The sequence below is a fragment of the Podarcis muralis genome, chromosome 16 (genome assembly GCF_964188315.1).
Source record: "Podarcis muralis chromosome 16, rPodMur119.hap1.1, whole genome shotgun sequence".
Classification (NCBI taxonomy): domain Eukaryota; kingdom Metazoa; phylum Chordata; class Lepidosauria; order Squamata; family Lacertidae; genus Podarcis; species Podarcis muralis.
Window position 1 is genome coordinate 38155599 of NC_135670.1, and position 27145 is coordinate 38182743.

The 27145-nt window shown below is 46.1% G+C and overlaps 3 protein-coding genes across 5 annotated transcripts in view; 2 read left to right on the forward strand and 1 right to left on the reverse strand.

Moving 5' to 3' along the window:
• The window catches only part of RILPL1 (Rab interacting lysosomal protein like 1), a 35429-nt gene extending 30632 nt beyond the window's left edge, over positions 1-4797 (forward strand). For 2 of the 3 annotated variants that reach the window (XM_028711249.2, XM_077920471.1), the window contains one exon: positions 2926-4797. In XM_028711249.2, the coding sequence (XP_028567082.2) occupies positions 2926-3070 (145 nt within the window). In that variant the 3' untranslated portion in view covers positions 3071-4797. Of the gene's footprint in view, positions 1-52; positions 141-2925 lie in introns of all 3 variants that reach the window. The other variant, XM_028711250.2, reaches the window with a different exon arrangement.
• A 1932-nt stretch (positions 4798-6729) lies between these two features.
• Positions 6730-13181, reverse strand: SNRNP35 (small nuclear ribonucleoprotein U11/U12 subunit 35). The gene is made up of 2 exons (XM_028711252.2): positions 12966-13181; positions 6730-11218 (listed from the first exon to the last, which is right to left on the reverse strand). The coding sequence occupies exon 2, from the start codon at positions 11112-11114 to the stop codon at positions 10371-10373; it is 744 nt and encodes a 247-aa protein (XP_028567085.1). The 5' UTR covers positions 11115-11218; positions 12966-13181; the 3' UTR covers positions 6730-10370.
• Positions 13182-16086: 2905 nt separating this feature from the next.
• On the forward strand, positions 16087-24936 carry RILPL2 (Rab interacting lysosomal protein like 2). The gene is made up of 4 exons (XM_028710432.2): positions 16087-16683; positions 20860-21011; positions 23735-23848; positions 24638-24936. The coding sequence occupies exons 1-4, from the start codon at positions 16324-16326 to the stop codon at positions 24657-24659; spliced, it is 648 nt and encodes a 215-aa protein (XP_028566265.2). The 5' UTR covers positions 16087-16323; the 3' UTR covers positions 24660-24936.
• The last annotated feature ends 2209 nt before the right edge of the window (positions 24937-27145 follow it).

Genomic DNA, 27145 nt, shown 5'->3' on the forward strand with positions numbered 1-27145 from the left:
AATTTCTTACTTAAGCCTCTTTTCTCTTTTGTGTCTGTGCTTTCCCAACCAGGATGTTTACAGCTATAATGCCTATGGTAGCTGCCGGATTGATCCCTGATGATCCCACATTGCAGCCAATAAGAAGACTTATGTCCCTTGTAGGAACTCTCTTTTTAATTGGTTACTGTGGAGTTTTTTGTTCTCCTATTTGTGCATGATGTGTGGCTGTTCCTCACCTTAACCTTGCCTGTATTCTCCTTGGCTGACTGTGGGATCATAAAACTTTCTTTTGAAGATGGCCAATCAGAATGCTCCTCTGCTGCATGATATAACCGCTTATTTACCAAGCAGTCTGTGCCCCTTTGCACTTTCTTCTAATGCAAGAAGGGGGACCTCTGGCCTCACCAGTGTTGCTGGACTCTTAACTCCCACCAGGCCTAGCCAGAATGCCCAACGGCCAGGAATGATGGGAGTTGTAGTCCAGCAATACTTGGCGAGGCACAGGTTACCCATCCCTGGCTTAATAATTGACTTAATAGACAAGGAATTTTAATTGAGAGTTTTTCAAGCAAATATGTGGACAGTTGGTTGAAAAATTATATATGACACTCCGGTCCTTCCTACCATCTTGCTGGCCCTTTGGCCCCCAGCCCCCAGTGCTCTACCTGAAATTCCCTTGCTTGTCTGGCTACAACTTATAAGCCTACTTTGTTCAACTGACATTGTGCTGCCATTGTAGAATTGTCACTTTGTCAACATTCTGATAGTGAGCCATTCCCATTCAGCAGCTAGGATGTGTTTAGGCATCCATGACATGTACTTTGCCAGTGATGGAGCGGGTGTTCAGACAAACAAGAACCTATTGTTGACCTATTAGATAGGAGCATATTAATCACTAATGTTGTTTAATCTTGCTTTTGAAACCTGCCTACTGACAGATCACAGCAATTTTTGTTTTTAAATTTAATCACAACAGGTGAAAATACAACATGCAATATTGATTTAACTGACAAAGCCCCAAATGTTAGGATAGCATAGCCTGTCATCTTACATCTCAGCTTGTATTGAGACTCAAATGGGTATCAAACCTCGAAACAGCAGTGAACAAGCATTGTCAAGTTGGCAACCTAGGTTTACGACCTGGTTGTAATGCCCACAGACCATCCCAAATTGGAGTAAAGGATATATTTGCTAAGATGGATGCCCAAACACAGGTGCTCACCTTTGTATGTCATGGCTGGAGACCTGTCTCAAATTTGGAGGTGCCAGCATCAACGTTGTAAGTGTTTGGGCTACCAGGACACCTGGGAGGTCCCCCTCTATCCTGCTTCTAAATTCAATGTATATTTTAATTGTGGCCGTCTCAAAGAAGATGGTTGGCTTCTTCTGCTTCTGTTGGACTGTGCTGTCCCAATAGAAGATCATAGTGTAATTCAGGTTATAATCCTAAATTCATGTACCTGAGACCCAAGCCCCATCGAACTGAAGGGTCTTGGTTCTGAGTAGATGTCATAAGATTGTGCTGAAATGCTACTAACTGTGAAGTGTACACTGCCCAAATTCTGACTGACTGCTGAATTTGTGCTCTTAAAAGTCTGGGTTTTGGACTTGCACCTGGCAAATAGCTACCCCAACTTCTCCCCAGTCTGTATAATAAACTGTTTTTGGAAATGAGGGGATTTGGGCTAGATTTGCACATAGGCACACAAATAACTGGAACTGTGTATATTGGGAGACCCTCTGCTTAGTCTCTGAATTTATCCCCACAATCCATGTTACTAATTGGAACCTGAAACTGACAGAGAAATAGCCTGCCCAAGACTGAATCAAATAAAATTTTAACATAAGTCTCTTTGATGGAAGGATAATTGCCAACAGCTTTCAGCTGGCTGGAATTAGATCTGTGCTTGTCACAAAAACCTGTTCAAAATCTGGCCTGTTGGAAAGTCCCCTCATTTCTAAGTGGGCAGAATTTGGCTGGAGTGGATGGAAGGGGGCAAGTTACAGTTCCATTGAGTGTTCATAATAGCTAATTCAAAAAATGCACAGAAATCCCTTTCCCTTCACACAGACTAAGGTAATAATAATTAGAACATTGAAATATTGTTCTCCCTAGTTGTTCACTTTTTTTATTTCCTTCACTTGGTGTAAAAACAGAAAGCAATGTCACTTGAGGTAATTGGTACAAAATCACAAGCCCCCTCCAGATAGCCTGCTCTATGTGCCCATAATCCCATGGCCTGCAGGGGGTGGGAGTGGGCCTGTTGGTCCTCCCCCTGCTGCCCCCTCTCAGCTGTCCTTGTGTTTGCGGGGAGAGCATTTGAGGAAGAGGCCTGGCCCATGAGGCAGAGTGAGGCGGCCGCCTCAGATACAGAATGTGTGGGGTGAGGAGTGGACAGTGCTGGATGTGTCATACGGCCTGCCCTATGGGGCCCCCCACCCAGCTATCCTGCCCTCGGGTGCAGTGGAAGACTGGTCCACTGCCATTGTCAAAGGAAGATTCAGCTGCCAATCTGGTCAGCTTTTATACATGGGAGACAGGTGCCATATTGGCCTTTGCCTCAGGTGGCAAAATACCTTGGACGCGGGACCTGGGGGCACCTGCTCTGTGCCCATAAACTGCCCCCTGTGACTTGGAATCCAGCATATTATGATGGCATGGAGAAATACCTAAAGAAGGCTTACACTTTTCCACTAATGGTACTTATGTGGTTCTTGTTTCAATTGAGAGGCCGTTTCTAAACCTGTCTCGCCCAAAACAAGATATTTCTCTCCCCTGTTAGAATTTGGCCTGGTTTCTTGCATTGCTTGGCCATGTTTGTTGCATCACTTAGCACTGAAAGATGTTTTCAAATCCTTCCTCCAAGTTTCAACGCCTTAACCTGTGTGGTGTTCCCACCCTTTTTCTCTCTCCTCTTCTCCACACCCCACTTCTCTTGGAAGGTTTAGTTTCTTTTCCCGTGATAAGAAACGGATGCCAGCGATGCAGAGAAATGCCCCCTTTCAAAGTTCCTTTGGCGAGTGGGCCAACTCTAACAAAGACGATGCATACACCGAACAAGGCCTGGAGGCCCTACAGCACCTGTGACTGGAGCCCAGGGATTTCGGTTGCAAGGGTAATAGCACAAGAAAATATGAGGGAACTTGTCTAGTGGATTGTGGCACCTGGATATGGCTCTCCTCCCCATTCCCAACCCCTTACCCAGTTGGAATGAGGGGCTTCTTTTTCCACACAGAATCCCTTGATGTTTACTTGGTGACTACACTCTGAAAGCAAGATCCTAGGGCCTCTGTAGAAGCAATGGCTTTGCATCCTCTGGTGTAGCCAGCCTGCAGGGTCGCTGCTGTGTGCTAATTTAACAAGCCTGTGGGTTGTTTTTGAAAGCTTGCATTCACTTCACTTAACAAAAGTTCACTTTAAACCAAAAAAAGAGATCTGTGTTGTTGCTGAAGAGTTGCATTCAAGGTCCTGCTAACGTCTGAAGACGCCCCTTGCCCAATTTATTGGGGATGGGAACTTCGTCATGATCATTCAGCCGTCATCTTCCTCTAATGATTGTTCCAGAGAAGTGGCGTCTAGTCATAGCTGTCATGCTCAAATGCAAGTCCTCTTTGCAGCTGAAGCAGGCCCTTCCTTTTGCAGGAATGAATCCATGGTGGGAAATGACTAATGCAACGTACTGGAATTGGATCGCCTTCCAAATGGATCAGGACTATGTATTATTATTTTTGGTTTGTTATTTATAGTGCCTAAAGCATTGTGCACAAGGTGATGGTGCCTTGCATTTTTGCTATGAATTTTCTGATGTATTAACGGAAACTAAACATCTGAAATTTATGCTAACCCTTTTAAAAATCCCTCCTTGTATCCTAACCTCTTCCCCCATTGTCATTGCAAGGGCAGTCTGTTCTACAGAAAACACAGGTGTTGTCTCTTCAATCGCTTTGGGAACAAAAGTCAGTTTTGAAACAAATTTTGCCTATATGGAGCCCGCTGCACACTAAATGTTTAAAGTAGTGTCCCCCTCAAGAATTCTGGGAACTAATTGGCTACGGGTGCTGAGAGCTGACCCCTTCACAGAGCTATAATTTTCAGACTTCCTGCGAAGGAGGATTTTTTGCTAAACCATTCTGGGAATTGTAGCTCCGTGTCAGGAATAGACAGCTCTCTTGTAACAACTTGCAGCACCCTAGAGTAGTTATTGCCATGACTGTTTAAAGGGGTATAATATGGCTTTAAATGTGCCCCTTGAGTGATCAGCGCTGGGGACCCTGCTCACAGTAGGCTGTGGCCTTGCTACATGGTTCATGATCTATCGATGTGACGACAGGCCCTCAAACTGCCGCACTGTGCTTGTGTCTGAGTTTTTTCACCTATGTGGGTAACACACATACTTGCCGACCTCCAAGGCTTTTTGTGCCATTTGGCAAGGTCAGGAAATATATTTTCAGAGTTGATGTAAGGAGTCTCCATGCAATCTCCTGCCTACCCCATGCTTAAAATAAGTGTGTGATGAAGGAGTCGGCTCATACCTATGGGGTCCCATGGGTGCTGATGTGGCCAATGGCCGTGCCCCCAACCCTGGCAACCACCCATTTGGCATTATAGTGAGAACAAATGAAACTGGCGACAAAATGTTGCCGTGTATCCCCCACTCCCAGCAGGAGTGTTCCTGATCAAGGTTCCAGCCAGCCATTTCCTCCAAGAAGGTCCCTCCTCATCCTACCATTTTCCATATTACTTTTCCAACTGGCATTCAGCATTCCGAGGCTGGTAAGCCTGCTCCATCCTCACTGGGCTTTATTTAATAGGCAGGCAGGAGCTTTTCAAAAAAAGAGAGGGAGGATGTTTTCTTGTACTTTTGCAAACCTCTGGGTTTCCCAGAGTGTACTGTTACCTCCCTCTTGTTTCTCAGCAATCTCATTTTGGCTCCATTCATGCTGTCGCTCATCACCTGTGTTTGGTATGAAATGGAATGATGTCATGTGTGTGTAGGGCTCCCCCCACCCCAAACTCAGTGGGCACTTGATTGGTCATTGTTCAGTGTTGGTCACTTGTCTCATTTTGGTGTAGTAGCTAACTGCCAGCTTTCTCCTTCCCCCTCACATATTCAATGGAGACAATGCAGGGCTTTGTGCGAAGACCCTTCTCCTCCACAGAGTATATCAGCTAAGACTTTGGGCTGGATGGTTCCCTGTTCAGACCTCCCCTTCACAATGAGCCTACTTTGTGGCCTTAACCAAGCTGCCAGACCCTCAGCCTCACATCTACAATACAGGGATAGAAAATTCTGGACCACAAATCCCCTGCGGACTGTTGCAAAGGTTCTCAAAAATTTTCAAGCATTTTTCTGAGTTAAACATCAATGCTATATAGATAACAATTACATTTATGGTTCTCAGCATTGGGCTAATAGCATATGTAGAATACTAATAGCATAGTGAATCTTCTCTAAATAGCAGGGCCAGTGTATAAAATACTTTTTTAAAAAAGCTTGCCATTCCAGAACATGGAAACAAACTAGCATAGGGTTGTATCTGGTGTTGATCATATGCAGAGACGACCACTGAAAATAATGAACGTGACTAACTTGGGTCCATGAATGTCAATGGGCCTTCCCTCAACAGAACTTTGAGCTAAAAATCACTTTAACTCTGATAATTCCTGTCTTAATTTGGTTGCGGAAAAAGCAAACCAAGATTTCTTTCTGGCGGCCTCTGATGATCACAGTACTCTATCTATATATAAAGGGAGGCTGCTAGTATTGGTAAGACTCCTTGGCCACTGTGTTTATGTGGTGTGGGCACTCCAAGTATCTCTAGAGCTGCCACTGTCACTAACAGCCCTGCAATTCAGCTGTAAGGGTTTTTACTTAGTGTTTTTCCAACTGGAAGAGTTCCTATCTCATGTGAAAGACCCTCTTCTTGGAACAGAGCCTGGTGTTGCCTGGCGGCTGCCTGGACCCACCTGATCCTTAAAGAAGCCATTTATGTGGCCAAAACAAATCTTTTCCTGTTGGGAATAAACCTGTTTAAGGCAAGCGTTCGTAAACTTAAGGAGGGACACTCGTTCCAGTAATTTCAGCACACAGGGCAGCCTGCGCTGACCTGATGCCCTGCAGATTCTGTTGGGCTACAGATTCCTTCAGATGGGATTTGCAGTTGAACAACATCTGCACCAGGTCAGTGAAGGCTGAATTAAGGCAATACCGTCATTAAACCAACCAAAATGGGTGGTATTCAACTGAATTAAACTCGAGTGGGCCCATTTAAATTAGTTGTGTGCTTTAGCTTCAGTGGGTCCATTCTTAGCTGTGTCACAAAATAGCATGCAAAGCTTGTGAATCCTCCAGTTGCATCTAGCCTGATGCAGAGTTCTCGGGAACTCAGAAGCTTGTGAGCACAGTTATTTTGTCCACATTTTGGTTGGTATAATAAATGTATTGCTTTGTTCTAATGTATATTTTGGAATTACAGTGGTACCTTGGTTTACAACCATAATCCTTTCCGGAGGTCCGTTTGTAAACCAAAACAGGTTGTAACCCAAGGCACGCTTTCGCCATTGGGCCCTCCAAAAATAATTTGTTTGTAATCCAAAATGGGTTGTAATCCCAAGAAAGGTTGCAAACCAGGACGTGCACGTCTGGGTTCGACATGTTTGCAATCCAAAACGTATGCAAAACATATACAAACGAAGACGTATGCAAACCAAGGTACCACTGTACTAAAGTGCCCCTTAAAAGAACTGGGTTCTCTACTATAAAAGAACTCAAGGCTGGGAGAGTCTTCAGCTCACAGAGCTTATTCCATTCCCAGTAGCCTGTTTGGGGATAGATGGAGCAGTGGTATGACTTGGCATATGGCAGCTTTTAATACTGAATTTTAAAAATGGGTTTAGGGGATGACTGAGATTTCTCTAATGTAAGCAAACCCAACTGATCCCAAATACCTGTAAGCAAAGGCAGTTCCCCTTGGATTCTCAAAGGGACTTGCTTCTCAGTTAAACTAAAATCCTACATGCACAGGATGCAAATCCTATTTAACCTCTTTGGAAAGTTGCTTGAGTAAACAGGCTTAGGTCCAGGCTGCAGGCAAGCTAAGACCTAGTTTTGCAGCTAAATGTCCAGTGACTTCATGTCAGGCCATGCAGCTAAAGTTCTTCCAAAATTCAGAAGCAATGATTGGGGCAGGGTCTTTGCCTCCTAAATATGTTTCTTGTACAGCTGCAAAAAGGTGGAGAAGTCTGGCAAAAACTGACCACTGACAACCATTGCTTCATCGCGTCTGGTTGCCATCACTTAACATTGTTACAGCTAAACATTGTGGGTAGTTGTGCTGATCTACTAAAAATACTACTCCAATAGGCAGAATCCCTTTATTGCATGGATGGGGAACAGATGGCTCTTCAGATATAGTGAGACTCTTAGTCCCTTCTAGCATGGCCAGTGACCAGGGATAATGAAAGTTGTAGACAGACAGTCTCAGGAGAGCCACAGGATCCCCAGGCCTGTTTTATCAGAACCAGTGAAAATGTCGTGTTATGAGCCTGCTTTTGAGTTCCCCAGAGTTCTTCCATGAGCTAGATGCTAAACAAAGCAGGGCAGAGGAAGGGATAAAATACTACACAATGCTAAAGCCTGAGAGCAACCCTGTATTATTTACCAACTTGCTTTGTAGCCATATGACACAAGACATTGCGAGCAAGTTAGTGGGCTGGAGGAGGACAAGGATGGACCATGGCTCCTCCACTACGAGCCCACTGGGATTCCATGGTAGCCATAATAAAAGCTTCTTTCATGGGAAGCCAGAAACGAAAGTGGGGATGGATCATTTGACCCACCCACCCCACTAGCCTATGTATTTCCTAAGAGCTTGCTAAGATGCTAGCCTGTGTTTCCAAGCTTGATACAGAGGAGTGGTCAACAGAACATATTAAAATAGTAAATTTTTTGAATTTATTTATTTACAGGGCTGCCCTACAAGCCTGCAGTTTTCAAGTCGAGTGTACAATTCCTCCCGGCTGCCACAAGCTGTGGATTTCAGGACTTTTAACATCATGCCAGTCAGTAGAGCATGAGACTCTTAATCTCAGGGTTGTGGGTTCAAGACCCATGTTGGGCAAAAGATTCCTGCACTGCAGGGGGTTGGACTAGTTGACCTTTGTGGCCCCTACGAACTCTTACAATTCTTTGATTTTTCTTCCCTCCCCAGTTCTTTTTAAATGAGAAGTATTTAGGAAAACTGGAAAGCATTTTTTGTTGCTCCTAATACAGATTAGGTTTTGGATTGTATTTAAAAGCTTTTGGCGCGTAGCTCTTTTTAAAAACTGTTTGCTATTTCTTGTTCTCCGACATTCATGTTCTTGTTCTCCGACTGCTTGTGAAGAAGTGGAGAGAGCTGCCCCAAATATGCAGCTTGTCCATTTTCCATGGCTCTGTGAACAGAGGCAGCCCAGTGTATCCCAAGAACTTGACCTGTGCAGCAACATCAGCAGCTGCCTTCTGTCCGTGAGGTCATCATTGGAACTGTGTGTACAGTGGAGGCTTGTCTGTTAGGGCAAATGGGGCTTTGCCCCACCAATCTCTGTCTGCCCTCAGCAGCTGCCAGCTGCCTGCCTTCTTAAAACCAGTCCAGGGAGATGGCACTGACTTAGCAGGGAGAATGGAGACAAAACTATGGTTAGTTCCACCCTTTCATTGGCTCTGGCTCCACCTCCTGTTGGCCTCCTGCTTTTCAGCCTACCTGTCCTAATGGACACCAGCCACTTTGGACTACAGTATGAATGCAATAATGGAAATCCTTGTTAATATTTTACATGCTTAAGTGTTGCTGAAATTGAGTTTCCCCATAGTCCTATAATTTTAAAAGGGGGTTTGTTTTTATTTTTGCTCTTTATCACATGCACACAGATGCAACAACCTGAATAAACACTGCAAAGATGCTTGTTTTGCATAATTTATTACACTACAGGAGGGCTTGGGAAACACTTTTAACCCAAAGGCTGGATTCAAACCCAACCATGCTCCCAAGGGCGCATTTCAAAGGTGTGCAGGGCAAATTAAAAACCCCAGAAGAACCACCATCAAAACAAGTCACAAGTCTCCATGCCGTATCAATCCCATATTACAGGGGCTGCCAATGTGCTTTCAGTTCCTAGCAAAGCGCTAACATCTCGCTAAGTGTCACAGACTTGAGCATTCCCTTAATGCAATTGTCTGATAAGGCTTAGCACACAATGTGATATGCAAAAGGAGTGAATGTGTATCTTTAATAAAGATTCAGGGTACTATAAGGTAAAAAAAGGCAATAAACAGCATGTTTGGAGGGAATGGGTGGGTATAGGGCTATGTTAACACTAGATCTTTTTAATATTCTAAATAAACTATTTCTGGATTAACAAGAGGTTGTCTGTTTTTGCATCTTCTATAAGCCACGGACCTCAGCCAAAGGTTTGGCTCCTTAATCCAAACTGATACAAGAAATCCAGTCCTACCTCCTAGGCCCAGTCTGCTGGAACCTGGTGCCTCTCCTGACACCATTGGACTCCAGCTCCCATCAGCCCCAGCTAGCATGGCCAGTGGTCAGGAATGATGGGAGTTGTAGTCCAGCAACATCTGGAGTGTCCCAGGTTCCCTATCCCAGTCCACAATCTTGCCGCTCTATTTCATTCCCACCTCAAAGGCCTACAGGAGAGCCCTCCCGGCCTACCCTTGTTTCTCCTTAGTGTCTCCTTTTCTCATCCCACTGAACCACATGCTCCTCAACCCACTGCCTATCTCAGGAGTGGGGAACCGGCGGTTCACCAGGTGTTGCTGCACTACAACTTCCATCAGCCCTAACCGTTGGCCAAGCTGTCTGGGGATGATGGGAACTGCAGTCCAGAAGCATCCCAAAGGACACGAGTTAAGCACCTCTGGCCTGCTCTTTATCTCCTTTTGTTTAGCAACCTTCTACCTGGCCCCTTTTCTTGCTTCTCTAAAATTCCTCTCCTCACCCACCCTCCCTGCCTATAAACTGCAGACCCTCCCTTCCCCCTACCCTGTGAATTATTACATTCCCCTTAGTCAAATTGAGCTTTCCTTTCTCTGCTCTGTTTGTTAGAATTCCACAAATGTTGTGCATCACTGGTCATATGCACCAAAAAGCTTGGACAGGGTGGTGTAGAAGAGTGAGCAAGACAACTAAACAATTTCATCAAAACCTGCAACACCATACAGGATAACCCATTAAGTGTGCAGTGGAGCGTGATGATGAAAACACCCCGCTATTTTGAAGCTTACGAGCCAATTATCCAGGCTTTGTCTCAGTTTGCTTTTGAAGATGGGCCCACAATTTCCCATAATCCACTGGTGTTCTGTGGCCGCGTAGCACTGGAAGGGAGCAGCCCATCAGTGCCTGTCTTCATCTCTTTGTTTCTTTGAGCTGCGGTCCCGACTTCGATCTCTCCTCTCTCTGCCTCTGCTCCGTTCCTCTCTGGAGTGACGCGCTCCATCTCTCTCTGCCCATCCTCGCGACCACTCCCGTTCGGAGCGCCTCTGGTCTCTGTTCCTCGTTTTCCAGTCCCTGGACCAACCTCTCTCTCTTTTTTCTGCCTGTCCTTCCCCGTAAAACTCACTTTTCATGGCAGGCAAATTTATGGGCTTTCGGAAGGGCCTGTCCCTGCCACCAAACCGCAACTGCCCCGACTCCTTCTTGCCACCAAAGCCGCCCCCGAGCCTCCGAGGGATCCACCCTTTGAGGGTCCTCTCCAGCTCAAAGTCCACAAATACCTCACGCTGGTCAATAACCAGCTTGTTGGCATCTCGATAAGCTTTCACAAGGGCACGCTCCTCTTTGAACTCAACGAACGCATAGCCCTTGGAGAAGCCAGTGACTAGGTCTCGAACCAAGCGGATCCTCCGGATGTCTCCGTACCGAGAAAAGACTTCCCTTAACTTCTCTTCTGTGGTTTGCAAGTTGAGTCTGGCAACAAACAGCGTGAGGTGAGGGTCCCCTGAAACGCCTCGGTTTGGCACATACCGTGCCGTCATGGCCCTCCAAACAGCCCGGTCGTGGGGCTCTTCATCTGTACCATCAATGCTCCCAGCTTTGAGGGGATCATACTCTTTTGCAATGGGCGTCCACTCGTTCATTGTCTGCAGGGGGAGCCTTTAGTGCATTCCAGATTTCAGGGTTCCTGTTTCCGTTTGTGCCTCTTCTTTTTAAAAAAATCTATGATATTTAGCACACCTCTTACCTGTAATGTAAAACAAGTCAGTGTGGTTTGCTACAGGACTATATTTGTATTACTGTCACATTCCTCATTCCATTTTAAAAAATTTAATTTGGGGAGGTGAGAGATCTGACTTATTGCCCTCCTCCACAACCATCCTTCTCTTCCCATTCTTAATTTCATGTATATATTTATTTATTGCAGTTTTTAAATCTCACCTTTTTCTCCAAAAGGCTGAGAGGCAGTGACTGGCCCAAGGTTACCCAGCAAGGAGAATAATAATAAGAAGAAGAATACCCCACCCATCTGAGTGGATTTTCCCAGCCATTCTGGGCAGCTTTGAACCCTCATCTCTCTTGGGTCCTAGTATGATCCTCTGACCACTACACCACACTGGGCTCTCATCCGTCCCACCTCCCTCTCCCTTCCTTGCAGATGATTCAGCACTACTCAGTGGAAAGGAATCAAAGGACCTTGTGCTGCCACAGCAGCAAACAAACCCCTGTGAAAACTCCCATACGAGACAGCAGGAGATGGGGCAGACCTCTGCCTCAGATCCTGGAGAACTGATGCGGGTCGGAGCCCAGATGTAGAGACCAATGGACTTGGGTTGTACGCGCACTGCACAGTTAAAACACACGGCTCCCCCCCTAATAATAATAATAATAATAATAATAATAATAATAATTTATTTATACCCTGCCCATCTGGCTGGGCTTCCCCAGCCACCCTGGGCGGCTTCCAAAAGAATATTAAAATACTATAATACATCAAACATTAAAAGCCTCCCGAAACAGGGCTGCCTTCAGATGTCTTCTAAAAGCCTGGTAGTTGTTGTTCTCTTTGACATCTGGTGGGAGGGTGTTCCACCAGGGAAGGCGCCACTACCGAGAAGGCCCTCTGCCTGGTTCCCTGTAAACTCGCTTCTCGCAGGGAGGGAACCGCCAGAAGGCCTTCGGTGCTGGACCTCAGTGTCCGGGCTGAACGATGGGGGTGGAGATGCTTCTTCAGGTATACTGGGCCAAGGCCGTTTAGGGCTTTAAAGGTCAGCACCAACACTTTGAATTGTGCTCGGAAATGTACTGGGAGCCAATGCAGGTCTTTCAAGACTGGTGTTATGTGGTCTCCCAGTCACCAGTCTAGCTGCCGCATTCTGGATTAGAGAAAAAAGTAACCCTGAGAACAGCAGTTTTCCCCCTCACAGAGCTACAACTCTCAGCACCTTTGACAAACCAGTTCTCACGATTCTTTGGTGGAAAAGTCGTGCGTTTTAAATGCATGCTGCGCATCCGGTGCAGGAATATTCTGCTTGAACAATCCGGAGATTTAACACCACGTGGAACTTCTGCCTCGCCTTTTGTGCGCGTGTGTCTGTCACAACGCAGCCTGCCTTGCAAAGCCCCAGAGGCCGGGAAGCAGGAGGCGAGTCTCCTAATGGGAAACTTTCTGAGCTCGAAGCATGGGTACCCCCAACAATTTTTTTTAAATCGGTTAAATATTTGGAAATATTTAGAATTTAGTATGTATTGATATAATGTGGAATTAATGTGATTTGATTGGTTTGTTAATATAAAATTATTTTTAAAAAAAGAAAAGGAAAACTTGCACATGCAAAGCAAGCTGCTTCTCTCTGATCCGCTGGCAGCCCAGGATCTCCTCCTCTTCCCCGGCAGCTCAAAAGCCCCCCAGCCCCGAGAAGGGTCTGCACAGCCAGCAGCCAACGCCGCCCCCCGCCCAATTATTCCTTTTTCCCACGGGGGGAAATCCTCACCTGCCGGAGGAAACAAGGCAGCTCGCAAGGCGGCTTCTCATTGGCAGCGGCTCATTCGCCACCACTAGATTCCTTGGACCTGGCAAGAAGAGCGATGGAGCTTAAGACTTGTTGGTTGGTTGGTTAATTTTCAAAGGCAGAATCCGCCCCGCGGCCCGGACTCGCCAAAAGAGCTTCCCCGGTAGCCCGGCGCGAATCTGCAGCGCAGGAACCGGAAAGACGTTTGGCCCGCCGCGGTATCCGCGGCCCCCCCTGGCGGCAGAGCTCGCGCGTTACACCTGATTTAAAAAATGCTCGATTACCTCAGCGCCCTCCTCTTATGCCTTGAGAGTTATGAATTATTATTATTACTATTATTATTATTAGGCAGGCGTCTTCATTGTACTATTTCCAGCGCCTGCTAAGGCAACCCAACTTAGAAATGCAATTTTATTATATACGTGTGTGTGTGTGTGTGTTTTAAAAACCCAGCTAATTTTAAAATCTATTTTAATTTAATTTAATTTAATTTAATTTAATTTAATTTAATTTATTTTATTTTATTTATTTATTTATTTATTTGATTGATTGATTGATTGATTGATTGATTTGTGTACTGCCCTTCATCCGACGAACTCAGGGCAGTTCACAGCAATTTTATACCATTTCACATAAACTGCTTAGATTATATATATATATATATATATATATATATATATATATATATATATATATATATATCAGTATATACATTTTGCTAAATAATAATAAAGAAATAATATAATAATATAATTATAATAACAATAATAATAATATAATAATAATAATAAAGAAGCAGGTTTTTCTAAGCCCAACACATTACAAAACCTTGTTTTACTGAGCCCAAAGGTCTCTAGGGTGTCAAATAGTTCTTTTTATTGGGTAATATGGATCAAGCATCTCAGATGACTGATTTGGCCTGCCTTGCCATCTCCCTTCATGGCCTCTCAAAAAAAAAAAAGGCAGAAATCAGCAAAAAACATTTAGAATCCAGTCAGTAAGAAAGCACAGTGGTACCTTGGGTTACAGACGCTTCAGGTTACAGACTCCGCTAACCCTGAAATAGTACATCGGGTTAAGAATTTTGCTTCAGGATGAGAACAGAAATTGCATGGTGGCGGCACAGTGGCAGCGGGAGGCCCCATTAAGCTAAAGTGGTACCTCAGGTTAAGAACCATAGCGGTCAACGTACAGATTTGAAAATAAGGGACCAGCAGCCTCGAAAATAAGGGATTAGCAGCCAAAATAAGGGATAAACAATTACTTTGATAAAATACATATTTTGTTGCGTGCAAATGGCTTGAGATACCTATGAGGTCCATAAATTACCATATAGCATCTATTCAACACAAAAAATAGCCACAATTTGTTGTGGACAAAGGACAGCTGGACATAGAAAGGGCCCCGTTACCTTCAGGAGCTTATTTAAGGGACATCATCAATAAGGGACAGCAGCGGGACATGGCGCTGGGATAAGGGACTGTCCCGCCAAATAAGGGACGCTTGACAGCTATGTTAAGAAAAGTTTCAGGTTAAGAATGGACCTCCAGAACAAATTAAGTTCTTAACCCGAGGTACCACTGTACAATTCCTTTTTGGGGGGGGGGGGGGGGTAAAGAAAAAAAATTGTTATATTTACAAGCAGCTGTACAATACATGTCCTATCCATTAAACAATACAGTGGCACGTCGGGTTAAGTACTTAATTCGTTCCGGAGGTCCGTTCTTAACCTGAAACTGTTCTTAACCTGAAGCACCACTTCAGCTAATGGGGCCTCCCGCTGCCGCTGCACGATTTCTGTTCTCATCCTGAAGCAAAGTTCTTAACCCGAGGTACTATTTCTGGGGTAGCGGAGTCTGTAACCTGAAGCTGCTGTAACCCGAGGTACCACTGTACATAGCGGTCCAGTCAGTATTCTGTTGCAGAATACAGTCATGACAATGAGGAGGAGGCAGTTTTTAAACCACATTCAGCTTTGGAAATGGTTTCCGAATCCCAATATCCTGTATCATGCAATTGAATTGCAGAGTTGAAAGAGACCCTGAGGGTCATTGAGTCCAACCCCCAGGAGATTGACAGAAGTCAAGTGTGGTTGCATACACACTGCAGGCAGCCCTCTGTTTCCACAGGGGGTGAGTTGCAAGGCACCACACACAATGAAATCAAGTATAATGGGAATGCATTGAAAAAGCCTACAGGCTCCCTGTTCTGCCCCCCCTTCAGTGATGTTTCAGTCATGTCTTTATGGCATTTCCAGGACACTTCTGAGTTCAGTGTGATGTGCCTATACTTGGTCATTCACATATTGAACGCACGTAAACGGAGCTGCCTGTAGATCTTTCAGACACATTTAAATGACATTATAGGGTTGCTAGGAAGTGTAACTCTGTGAGTGGTAAACTACACTGCCCAAAATTCATTCAGGGAAAGAATGTGTTTCAAATGTGATTTAAAAGTGCAGCGTGTAAGCACTGGTTGTTCTCCCTTCAACTTCCCAGATTTTCTTTTGAGGGAGGTAAAAGCCATGACTATTAAAAGTAATATAAGAGTGCCATAAATGTATGGTATGGATGTGACCGTTGTGCTTTGTATGCGATCTTAGCTCTTTGCAGGTGGAAAAGCAGCAGAAGTATCTACACCCTTTGTTAAGTAAGTAATACTGTGGTTATATTTATTTCTATGTGTAATAATTATTTTAGTTCTCGAACACTAAAAAACTTTGTTATTATTTTCAGAAAAGCTTTAAACTGAACGCTTGAAATATGGGTGTTTGGGGTTTTTGATATGTAATGTGTACACACTGTATGAAATCATGAAGTTAGTTTTTTATGCTATTAAGAGTGCTATAAATGTGGTTGCAACCGCTTTGCACGTGCGTGTATTTGTATGAGAAGCAAGTGCCTTGCTGAGCTCTAGGCAAATGTGGATGGTTATGTAGAATGCCTACGGATGAAATCATTAAGTTTGTTTTATTTTTTTATGATATGGGTCATAAATGCACTGGGGGGGTGTGGTTTTGAGAAACAAGCACGTGTACTGGGTAACCTCCTTGCCAAGGGAGCCCCTGCGTCACGGGACCGCGCTGCTTGCGCGCCCTCCCGCCCGTCCGCATCCCTGTGGCAACCCGGCTCCCTCCTCCCTTAGCTCCACCTCTCCCGCTGGTCTTTGATTGGGTCCTCGGGAGCTTCGCCCTCAAGGCGGACTGGATTTGGCCTCTGCTCGAAACTTTCAAAGGAGGAAGGAAGTGGCTGGAGTTTGCAACAGGCAACTCCTTGCGATCCGGAGCCCCCTTCCTCCTTTCGCGCCGTTGGATCTCCCAAGTGCATCCCGTCAGTTTGGCATGCAAGCTGAGCAGCACCAGAAGGAGGAGGAGGAGGAGGAGGAAGATGAGGAGCAGGAGAGCAGTGGGGGCCCAGACAGCGCTTTCGAGAAAAGCCCCTTCCAACTGACTGCTGAGGATGTCTATGACATCTCTTACGTCCTGGGCAGGGAGCTGCACAAGCTCAGCAGCGAGCCGCGCGTGGCCGTGCCCTCCAAGGTGGCCCAGCTGCAGTTCAAGATCGTCAGCATCCTGGAGATGCTGGAGGCGCTGGTGAATGAGACCAACCTGACGGTGGAAGCCCTGAAGATGGAGAGAGACAGCTTGAGAAGAGAGGTGGAGGGGCTCCGGGAGCAGGCAGCCAGCGGAAGCACAAAAGAGGTCTGTCCAAAGTTGGAACTGAGTTGTTGTTGTTGTAATTCATTGCATTTATATCCCACCTTTCCCCCCCCCCCAAGGACCTCGAGGTGGTCACACAGTTCTGCCCCTTCTTCATTTCATCCCCAGGACAACCCTGAGAGGTAATTTAGGTAAGAGAGAGGCAGAGAGTGCAACTGGCCCAGGGTCACCCAGTGAGCGTCATAGCTGAGTGGGGATTCGAACCGTGGTCTCCCATGATCCAGTCAGACACTCTCACTACCACACAACACTGGTTCTCATTATGAGATGTGCAGGGCCATAGCTCAGGGGATAGAGCACCTGTTTTGCAGGGATAAGGGCTCCCTATCGTCTCCAGGCAGGCTGCGAGAGTCTTCAGCAGCTAGAGGGACCCAGGCTCTGGCTTGGTATAAGGCAACTCCTTAGGTTCCCATTACAATTATTATTATTACTGTTATATATTTATTTATACTCTGCCTTTTCCCTTGATGGGACTCATTATCACCATCATCATCAGTCTGGAGATGCAAGAGATGTCTTTGCCTGGGTCTGGCACCATTTGGACAGGAAGCTGTCTGCAGGCATCATATCGTATCAGTCATGCAAGTGTTGGAATGAGTTACTCACAGGGGGAAAAGGAAGGAGTGTCATGCCTGCACAAAGCCAGGCAGTTCTTTCCAGTGTCCCACAGCTGAGTGGAGAAAAGAGAACTGACCAGCCAAGCCAGCATTCTGCACCTAGCCAAATATGCATCTGGGAAGGTTAAAAAAAAGGGGGGGTAAAGGACCCCTGGAAAGCTAAGTCCAGTCAAAGGCAACTATGGGATTGCAGTGCTCATCTCACTATCAGGCCGAGGGAGCCGGGGTTTGTTTGCAGACAGCTTTCTGGGTCATGTGACTAAACCGCTTCTGGTGCAACGGAACACCGTGACAGAAACCAGAGCTCACAGAAACACCGTTTACCTTCCTGCCACAGCAGTACTTATTTATCTACTTGCACTTGCATGCTTTTGATCTGCTAGGTTGGCAGGAGCTGGGACAGAGCAACAGGAGCTCACTCCACTGCGGGGATTCGAACTGCCGACCTTCCAATCAACAAGCCCAAGAGGCTCAGTGGTTTAGACCACAGCGCCACCCGCATCCTGCACCTAGCCAGATATGCCTCTGTGAAGATCGCAATGTGGCAACCTTCTCCCCTGTTTGCAGTGTCATAGCTCCATGGCAGATCACATGCAAGAGCAGAAGTGAAAATTATGCACATGGTTGAAATTTATTACATTTTTATCCCACCCTTCCTCCAAGCTCAGGGTGATGTCCACTGAGGACTGGGAATCTGTGACACACACACACCTTCCAGACAGGGCCAATGAGAGGGAGCCAGACTTTCTTGCATATGTTTTATCTGATTCTCAACAAAATGTATGTTTCATGTGCAATGCACACAGAATTCTGAATTACAGCTTGCAGACTTGTGCCGTGAACTGAGCATTTCCAACTCTGTACGATTGTTTGCGTCTGTGCTTTGATGGTGTAATGCTGCAGTCTCATCTTGCATTTTTGTAAGAGAACACTGTGTGAATGCAACAAACTCGTTGCACGATGCACATTTTGCTGCGTTGCACATGGAATTTTAATGTTTAGAGTGTGTGGTTAGTTTGGTAGCAATCATGTGGGTGTTTGCATAATTGATATTAGTCATTAGGATCTTAATATTCTCATCAGGTATGAATGTTAACATATTTATCATTACCATAAAAATGAGACCACACATTTATTTTATATGCTGTGCATAGATTTTTAGCCAGTCTGCCCTTGCTGGTGCCCTGCTCCCACATGCTCTTGGCCTACAACACCCAACCTCCCCAACCATTGACTATGCGGGCTGAAGCTGATGGGAGTTGAAGGCCTACATTCAGAAGACCGCAGGTTCCCCATCTCTGGCATACATCAGATCTCTTGCATTTTTTCTTCACAACAGCCTTGTGAGGTTGACTAGGCTGAAAGGGAGTGCTTGGCCAGGGGAAAGTGCTAGGTAGATTATCGATCTACCTAGTTGTCTACAATGACTGCCAGTGGCTATCCAACATCCCGGAGGGTTTTCCAGCCCTGCCTGGAGATGCATTCCTGGTCCTAGTCTGAAACTACGTGTTTGTGAATTTTTTTGAAGTCCTACAATAGAAAGTGAATTACACAAATTTTACACTTTGCAATCAGTCCTAAAAGGAAAGTTATTATTATTCCTATTTTTCAAAAATTCAGGGAGAGAGAAATAGGAAATAAAAATGGGGGAAAGTGTTGGACTGGAACCTGGGACACCCCAGGCTCAAATCCCCACTCAGCCTTGAAGCCCACTGGGTGAACTTGGGTGTCTCCATCTAGTCTACTCCACAGGGTTGTTCTGAAGGTAAAAAGAGGAGAACTTAAGCTCCTTGGAGTGATGAAAAGGTGGGATATAAATGTAATAACATAGCAGCGCAGAAGTCAGAAGATAAGTGACTATCCAAAGGCCACCCAGGGGTGCATGGCAAAGCTGGAATTTGAACTCAGTTCTCTCCTAGCTTTCACATTCAAACAGCTGACCTGTGTTTTTATATGCTGCAGTGTGTACATCGTTCTTTATTGTAAGCATCCTGGCCCTTGCCAAGCTATAGGAATGGAGCATTAAATACCTGGTTTTTTTCTTTAAGTCTCATATGGTCTTGCAAGTAGGATCTGCAACAGAATGTTGAAGTGTATCCTCCTTGCCTCCTAGCAGGAGCGGTGCTGTTCAGGATTCTGGCCAGCTGTGCCCTCCTCTTGGAAGAAGCTCAAAGGGACCACAGGGTTAAGGTGGCAGCCTTTCCAATGTTTTAGTTTAGAGAAAAGGCGAGTAAGGCAACAGGATAGAAGTTCATAAAATTATGCATGGCATTGAGAAAGTGGATGGTGAAAAGTTTTTCTCCCTCTCTTATAAGAGCCAGTGTGGTGTAGTGGTTAAGAGTGGTGGACTCGTAATCTGGGGGACCGGGTTCGCGTCCCCGCTCCTCCACATGCAGCTGCTGGTGACCTTGGGCCAGTCACACTTCTCTGAAGTCTCTCAGCCCCACTCACCTCACAGAGTGTTTGTTGTGGGGAAGGAAGGGAAAGGAGATTGTTAGCTGCTTTGAGACTCCTTCGGGTAGTGATAAAGCGGGATGTCAAATCCAAACTCTTCTCTTCTTCTTCTTCATAAGACTGGAAGTCATGGGCATCTCATGAAGCCGCATGTTGGAAGATTTAGGGCAGATAAAAGAAAGTACCGGTACCTCTTTGCTCCCCAAGGAGACAGTGATGGCTTCAACAGAGGATTGGACAAATCCATGGAGGAGAAGGCCAGCAATGGCTGCTAGCCACAGTGCCTCAGCTGTGCCTCCATGGTTTGAGGCAGCAATGCTTCTGAATACTAGTTGGAGGAGAGAGGGCTGATGGGCTCGTGTTCTGGTCTTCCATGGGCATCTGGTTGGTCGCCATGAGAACAGGAGGCTGGACTAGCTGGACCATTGGCCTGATCCAGCAGACTCTTCTTATGTTCTGATTCCCTCCATTTTTCCATTTTTTGTTTTACAACTGGCATTCCCACTTTACTGAGTGTGCTCAGATCTTGGGGGTGGTGGTGAAGATTATCTTGTGCACCTAAATGTCAGGGATCTCCTCGACCCGGTCCATGCCTTGCTCTTGTTTCTCCGTGGGCCTCTTTTTTTCGTTTTCTAAAATTTATATCTCACTTGATTGTAGGGGGGGGGAACCATCAAAGCAGTTTACAAAAAAGATAAACCAATAAAAATGATCACTAAGAAAATTACAACCATAAATTATAGAAAATTAAAACCACAATTAAATAGACTAACACAGATTAAAACTCTGAGTTAATTTTTCTAAACACCTGGGTTAGCTTCTCTAGATAAGAGTGTCTTCAGTGGCTACTGTAAGGAATACAGTAAAGTCACCTGCCTGATATCGATAGGCAGGGAGTTTCAAAGTGTCATTGCTGTCACACTAAATGATTGAGTTCCTACAGATGTGGTGCAGGTATTATGTGGCACCTGTAAAAGTGCCAATTCTGCTGATCGAAGTGGTCAAGCAGGCGCAGGTGGTGCCATTTTGTTTGGCTCCGTTTCTGTTGGCCTGCACCGCTTGAGTTTTGCTGTTGTCTGCCTTGTAGGTAAACCTTGGCCCCAACAAGATGATCATAGACCTCACAGACGCAAACCGCCCGCGATTCACGCTGCAGGAGCTGAGGGAGGTGCTTCAGGAACGCAACCAGCTGAAGGCCCAGCTGCTGGTGGCCCAGGAGGAGCTGCAGTGCTACAAAAGGTAAGCTGCTAGCTTATGGCTTTTTTAAGGCAGCCCTTTGGAACGTCAAACACATTTCGTTTTTCCTGCTGGAATGCAGACTTACCGTACTGGACTGTGCAATTATTTGCAGTTTGTGAGCAGCTGAGGAATTAAGCTGTGCAGCTCTGATTTAGACACTGGGTAACACACATCCATGTGTTTATTGCTTGACTGATAGTGGCCCTCTAATTTCACGGGATGGGGCTGGCTGGAAAGGAAAAATAGGGAAGAACCTAAACAGATGGAGAAGTGGAAGACAGGGCGCCAGAAATGGACAGAGAAATGGACAGAGGAGTAGAGGGAGCTCTCAGCAAGTGAGAGCTTCAGGATTCTAGTAAGTGTGATCTGTCCCTCTTCCAGCAGCCTACTGGGCTGGGTTGCAGCGATGGAGAGAGTGATAAGGATGAGTGGGAGAGGTTCTTAGTGAATGTGTGCATGAGAGAGAGAGAGAGACAAAGTTGTGTCAGAAAGAGAGAGAATATCTTGGTTCAAACAGAAATGGAAGTAGGGAGTGGGCTTCCAATATCAATGTTCCCTTCTTTGAAACAAAAAATTAGAACCGGTCTTAAGATGGAAAATAGATTTACATAAACCATGTTTAACTCTTGGAAGGCAAAAGCAGATGTGTTAATAGACTCATGGAATTGTAGAGTAACTTGGAAGGGATCCCGCGGGTCCTCTAGTCCAACTCCCTGCAAGGTAAGAATCTCAGCTAGATCATACATGACAGGTGACCATCCAACCTCTACTTAAAAACCTTCAAGGAAAGAGAATCCACCATCTGTCATGGGAGTCTGTTCCACTATCAAAGCCCTTTTCCTGTCAGAAAGATCTTCCTGGTGTTCAGTCACCTGTGATTCCCTTGGCTTTCCACCCACTTTGAAGTAATATTAGTTGTGTGTATGATGAGGGGGGTTCTTTACTGCTAATGTCGGTTCAACAATAATAGTGTTCCACTGACCAGAGAGAACAACTCCCATCCTTTGTAAAATCAGTGCAGGGGAGAAGGGTTTAACTTCTTAAGATCTATGTATGTTCTTTAGACTCTTTAAAATATCAGTGGAAACAAGCCTTGGGGGAAGAAATAGTCAGATCAGTGGACTAGACTGTGGATGAAGCCTCCTTTCAGATCCGTTTCAGTGAGGAACTTGAAACTGTTTTTGAAATTAATACATAGGTGGTACTTGACCCCTAGAAACGTAGCAGTGATTCACCCATGATCATCACTGAATTGTTAGAGAGGCTGCTGTTCTTGGGTACTTATTTCCATGTATGGTGGGACTGCCCTGAGGTAAAAGTATTTTGGTTATTATTTTTTGCTGAAATGAATATAACAACACAGAAATACATTGAGGTAGCACCAGTGTTTCTTAAACTGAATGTTTTTACAGACGATAACAGACCTACACAGTAATGACATATGGACATATGTTACAAGCTGCAAGGATTGTTAGGATTGTTAATTAGGTATTGGAAAGATCTTTCCAGTGCTATGCTGTCAAAATTGATATTGAGTGGTACAGGAGACAGTATTCACATGTCATATCAAAGTTTAAAGCTCCTGAGCTAAGTTGCCAAGATTCTTTAAGGTGGTGAGGGGGGCAGGAAGTCGTGTGCCGTATCGGCCCAAATATAAACTGCACCCAAATATAAGCTGCACCTTTAAAATTGGGGGGGGGGGGGGAAATACAGTGGTACCTCGGGTTAAGAACTTAATTTGTTCTGGAGGTCTGTTCTTAACCTGAAACTATTCTTAACCTGGTGGGACGCGGGTGGCGCTGTGGGTAAAAGCCTCAGCACCTAGGACTTGCCGATCGAAAGGTCGGCGGTTCGAATCCCCGCGGCGGGGTGCCACTCCCATTGTTCGGTCCCAGCGCCTGCCAACCTAGCAGTTCGAAAGCACCCCCGGGTGCAGGTAGATAAATAGGGACCGCTTATCAGCGGGAAGGTAAACGGCGTTCCGTGTGCTGCGCTGGCTCACCAGATGCAGCTTGTCACGCTGGCCACGTGACCCGGAAGTGTCTGCGGACAGCGCTGGCTCCCGGCCTATAGAGTGAGATGAGCGCACAACCCTAGAGTCTGGCAAGACTGGCCCGAACGGGCAGGGGTACCTTTACCTTTATTCTTAACCTGAGGTACTTTAGCTAAAGGGGCCTCCCACTGCCACCGTGCCACCGCCACATGATTTCTGTTCTCATCCTGAAGCAAAGTTCTTAACCCGAGGTACTATTTCTGGGTTAGCGGAGTCTGTAACCTGAAGCACCTGTAACCTGAAGCGTATGTAACCCGAGGTACCACTGTGCCCGAATATAAGCCGCTCCCTTCCTCGCTGCTCATGGCCGCATAGTGGGGGGGGGGGGGGGACACGCTGCGTTGCCGGCGGCCTTTCCACTTCCTCACTCTCTCCCTTCCTGGCCTTGGAGGAGAGGACGGGGGACTACACACTGGGCGGACGCCACTTTGCCGCACTACTGGCAAAGTGGCTGCATACCATAAGGTCACAAATATAAGCCACACTTTAATTTTTCAGTCGGAATTTGGGGGAAAAGTGAGGCTTATATTCCAGCCAATACGGTAGTTTAAAATATGCTTTCAATGTATGGTGCACCTGTGACCAGTTTCGTGCTTAATGATTACAAAAGGGTATATGGCGTCCACATGTCATGTTAGAAGGGGCATAATCCCCTCTCTTTTTCTCTCAGTGGCCTTGTTCCAGAGAAGCAAGACTGGGGTGATCCCTTGCAGAAGGCTCCGACTGTGGGAACCACTTCAGATTCGTGTCAAAGAAGGGAAGAAAAGACCACCATCAAGCGATTGTGAGTTCTGCTGCTGTAGTTGTGGGCCCGGGGCAGGAAAGAAAGCCTAGGCAGTCCTGCTGGTCTAGTTATTACCAGGGGAACCTGAAATCTACTTTCAAGGTAACACCATTATTAGAATCAGCTAAAACAGGCATGGAGAACCAGTTGTTGTTGCACTACAAGTCCCATCATCACTGACTCCTGGCCTTGCTGACTGGGGCTGATGGGAGCCGGAGTCCAACATTCATCTGCAGGGTCACAGCTCCCTCAGCCTCACTTTGGCTGCATACATCTGTTTCCAGCAGGGAAATGGGCCTGTGCAGCCAGCACAGAATCGGACCCACCTCCCACTCATCAGCTGGCACCACTCCATCAATGATGTCAGCTGATTGACAGGTGACTCTGCTTGTTGGAAAAAATGGACTTGTGGGCCAAATATGTCCTCGCTGGTGGGCCACGTTTGGCCAATCGCCCTCCTGCAGTAATTCACCTACCGTTGCACAGTCTGGGCTGTAGCTCTGTGTGGCAAAGCATCTGCTTTGCAAACAAAAGGTCCCGGGTTCAATCCCAGCATCTGGGGGCGTGAAGAGCCAGTCAGTAGACAATACTAATCTATATAAGCCAATTACTGGACTCGGTCGTCTCTACTACAATCATAGGGTTACATGTCCCTACGCCCCCTCTGAACGGTGTGACAGTAGGTCACTGGCCTTGGCATGTGCCCCACTGTACCTACCTGTGATGGCGGCCCTGGCCCTAGTTGGTACTGCATCCTCACTCACCATCTGTTCCTCCTTCCAAATGCAGGTTTGCTTTTAAAAAGCCTTGAAGAGGAGCCTCCCTTGTTGAGCTTTGAAGGCTGTATGGGAGACAACATCTGGAGCAAAAACTCAAGGACTGGACTAGTTGAAGGCTGTGCTGGGTGTTTACTGCAGCAGCAGGAAGGTTGGGGCACTGTGTTTCTGTGCAAAGTTAGCATCCCTTTCCCAAGTTCCTTGTGGCTACAAAATGTTTCTCACCCATATTATGGGTGCAGCCGTCCTACTGGAAAGGCTTGTATGCCTGCAAAGAGCGGAATAAATTGGTACACACCTTTGTTTCTTTAATCATTCTGAGGTTTGCCTATTGATTTGTTGCTTTTCACAGGGTTTACTTCACAGCGGGGAAAAGAACTATTTGTCTGGACTACGCACACCTATCAGATCATTTCTGTATTTTTGTATTTATTGTGAAGGTTTACAATCTGGCTTTCAACTGAATGATACCCATCAGAGCAGCTTGCAAGGGACAGGGGTGGTGGTGGTAGGAAACTCCCTGCAGCTGTTCTTTTTTGGCCAACAGATGGGGCCAAACTGGTTGGAGAGAGGGGTTTGGAAGAGAGATCCTTACTCTCTTGTAGCAGAGCTAACACAGTGTTGATTGCTCCAAGCACATTAAACTTAGTTAGATTTACATCTGCCACCATCCAACTTTAAACTAACGTTACCCATGAAAATAGGCTAGAATAAATCATTAGACACTTAGTTTTGCAAATAAGTGAAGTGCAAATACGTTTCAGAAGTTACAGCAAACAAGTCTACTTCCGCTGGCAGTAAAAACAAAGAAGAAAAAGAACTTTGTTTCCTTACAAAAAGGATCATATAATATTTGGGTTACATTCAAAATGCAGGCTGTACAAATCTCTATTTAGAGATTTAGTTCACTTGGCTTTTTTTTGTAGCTAGGAGCCATGCCACAGCTCCAGCTTGTTCCAGCAGGCGGCAAAGAGAGAAAGAAGTTTGGGGGAGAAAAGGCTGCTGGGAACCTGCTCACACTCACTGGCAACTTCGGCTCAGGGCTCTGGTTAACCCTTTCATACCCACATGTGATTGTATAGTACAACAAAACTGGTGTTCACCTTTCTGCAGCATCCTTCCTTGGATGCGGGGGGAGGGGGAAGCAGCCTCCCCGTGGTCTTGGCTGATGGGTGTCTCCTTGCAGCTCTGCAGCCACAGGGCAACTAGCACTTAGAGCCAAATGTTCTCTCTGGTAGGAAAAAGCAGGTCCTCAGCCCTACTCCTTCTCTGGCCGATGGAGGGGGCCAAGCTAGTCTTCGCCTTGCTGTGATGTTCTTCTTGAGAGTCAGGGGGTACAGCCCCTTCAGTGGCATAACCTCCCAGGTCACACAGGAGGGAGAGTCTTATCATGAATTGGTCAGAAAATCATGTTGGTAGGGAAAAAATGTTCATCGCGGTACAGGATGTTGCTATCACGGGAAGGAGGAGGACTATAAAGATGAGCCCTGCTGGACCAGGGCAGCAGTCCTGCAAAGCCACAGAGAATAACATGAAGGCAACAGCCATCCACAGTTGTTTTTCCTTACATCTAGTGAAACACTCCCTCACAGCACTGGGAGGGTTCATCTCGCCATCACACCTGAATCGCCTTTGGCAAATTCTTCCTCCCTGACTTGGCTGAATCTATGTTTAATCGGAAGGAAAAGGAAACTGTGTCCCACCACCCCCAGTGTGGCTGGCTAAGTGCTCCCTCATCCTTGACGATTTGCCTGCTGGCTGGGGCTGGTGGAAGTCAGAGGCCAGTAACGTGTGGAGCAGGCTTCCCTCACCTGGTACTCTCCATGCATTTTGAACTACATTATTCCTGACTGCTGGACACAGTCACTGGGGCTGATGGGAGTAGCTGGGAACATCTGGAGGGACACAGGATCCAAAACTCTGATGTAGGCAGCACCAACATAGATGGGTCAGTTATCTGCCTTGACCTAAGGCAGCTCCCTGCTGTTTTCTTTAAACTTTCAACATATGGAAGACCACAACCACTAGAACACAGGAAGTGTCCTGTAGTGTTTCTTAAACTTGGGTTCCCAACTGTTGGACTACAATTCCCATTATCTCCCTACCACTGGTCCTGCTAGCTAGGGATTATGGGAGTTGTAGTCCAAAAACAGCTGGGGACCCAAGTTTGAGAAACACTGGACCAGTCCACCATCCTTTTCTCAAAGTGGCCTACCAGATGCCTCTGGGAAGCCTGTAAGCAGGACCAAGAGCAGTAACACCCTCCCCACTTGTGAATCCCAGCAACTGGCATTCAGGGGCCTATGGCCTCCAAAAGAGGATGTAGATCATAAGCGCTGTGGTTAGCAGCCATCTTAACAGGCCGTGAGTTCCATAAGTTAATTTATGCCATGCATGTTTTGGAGGCCCAGGGAACTGAACCCTAGTTTCACAAAGAGCAGGGCAGTAATATTTACGACTAGGCGTGCTCACTACTCCCTCCCAGATCTTGACACACTGTCATCTTGGGACCAACATAAAA

Coding starts and splice junctions, on each gene's coding strand:
- SNRNP35 (XM_028711252.2), bottom strand. CDS start 11,114: ATGAACGAGTGGACGCCCATTGCAAAAGAGTATGATCCCCTCAAAGCT.
- RILPL2 (XM_028710432.2), top strand. CDS start 16,324: ATGCAAGCTGAGCAGCACCAGAAGGAGGAGGAGGAGGAGGAGGAAGAT. Junction 21,012..23,734: donor GAGCTGCAGTGCTACAAAAG/GTAAGCTGCTAG, acceptor TTTTTCTCTCAG/TGGCCTTGTTCCAGAGAAGC. Junction 23,849..24,637: donor AAGACCACCATCAAGCGATT/GTGAGTTCTGCT, acceptor TTCCAAATGCAG/GTTTGCTTTTAAAAAGCCTT.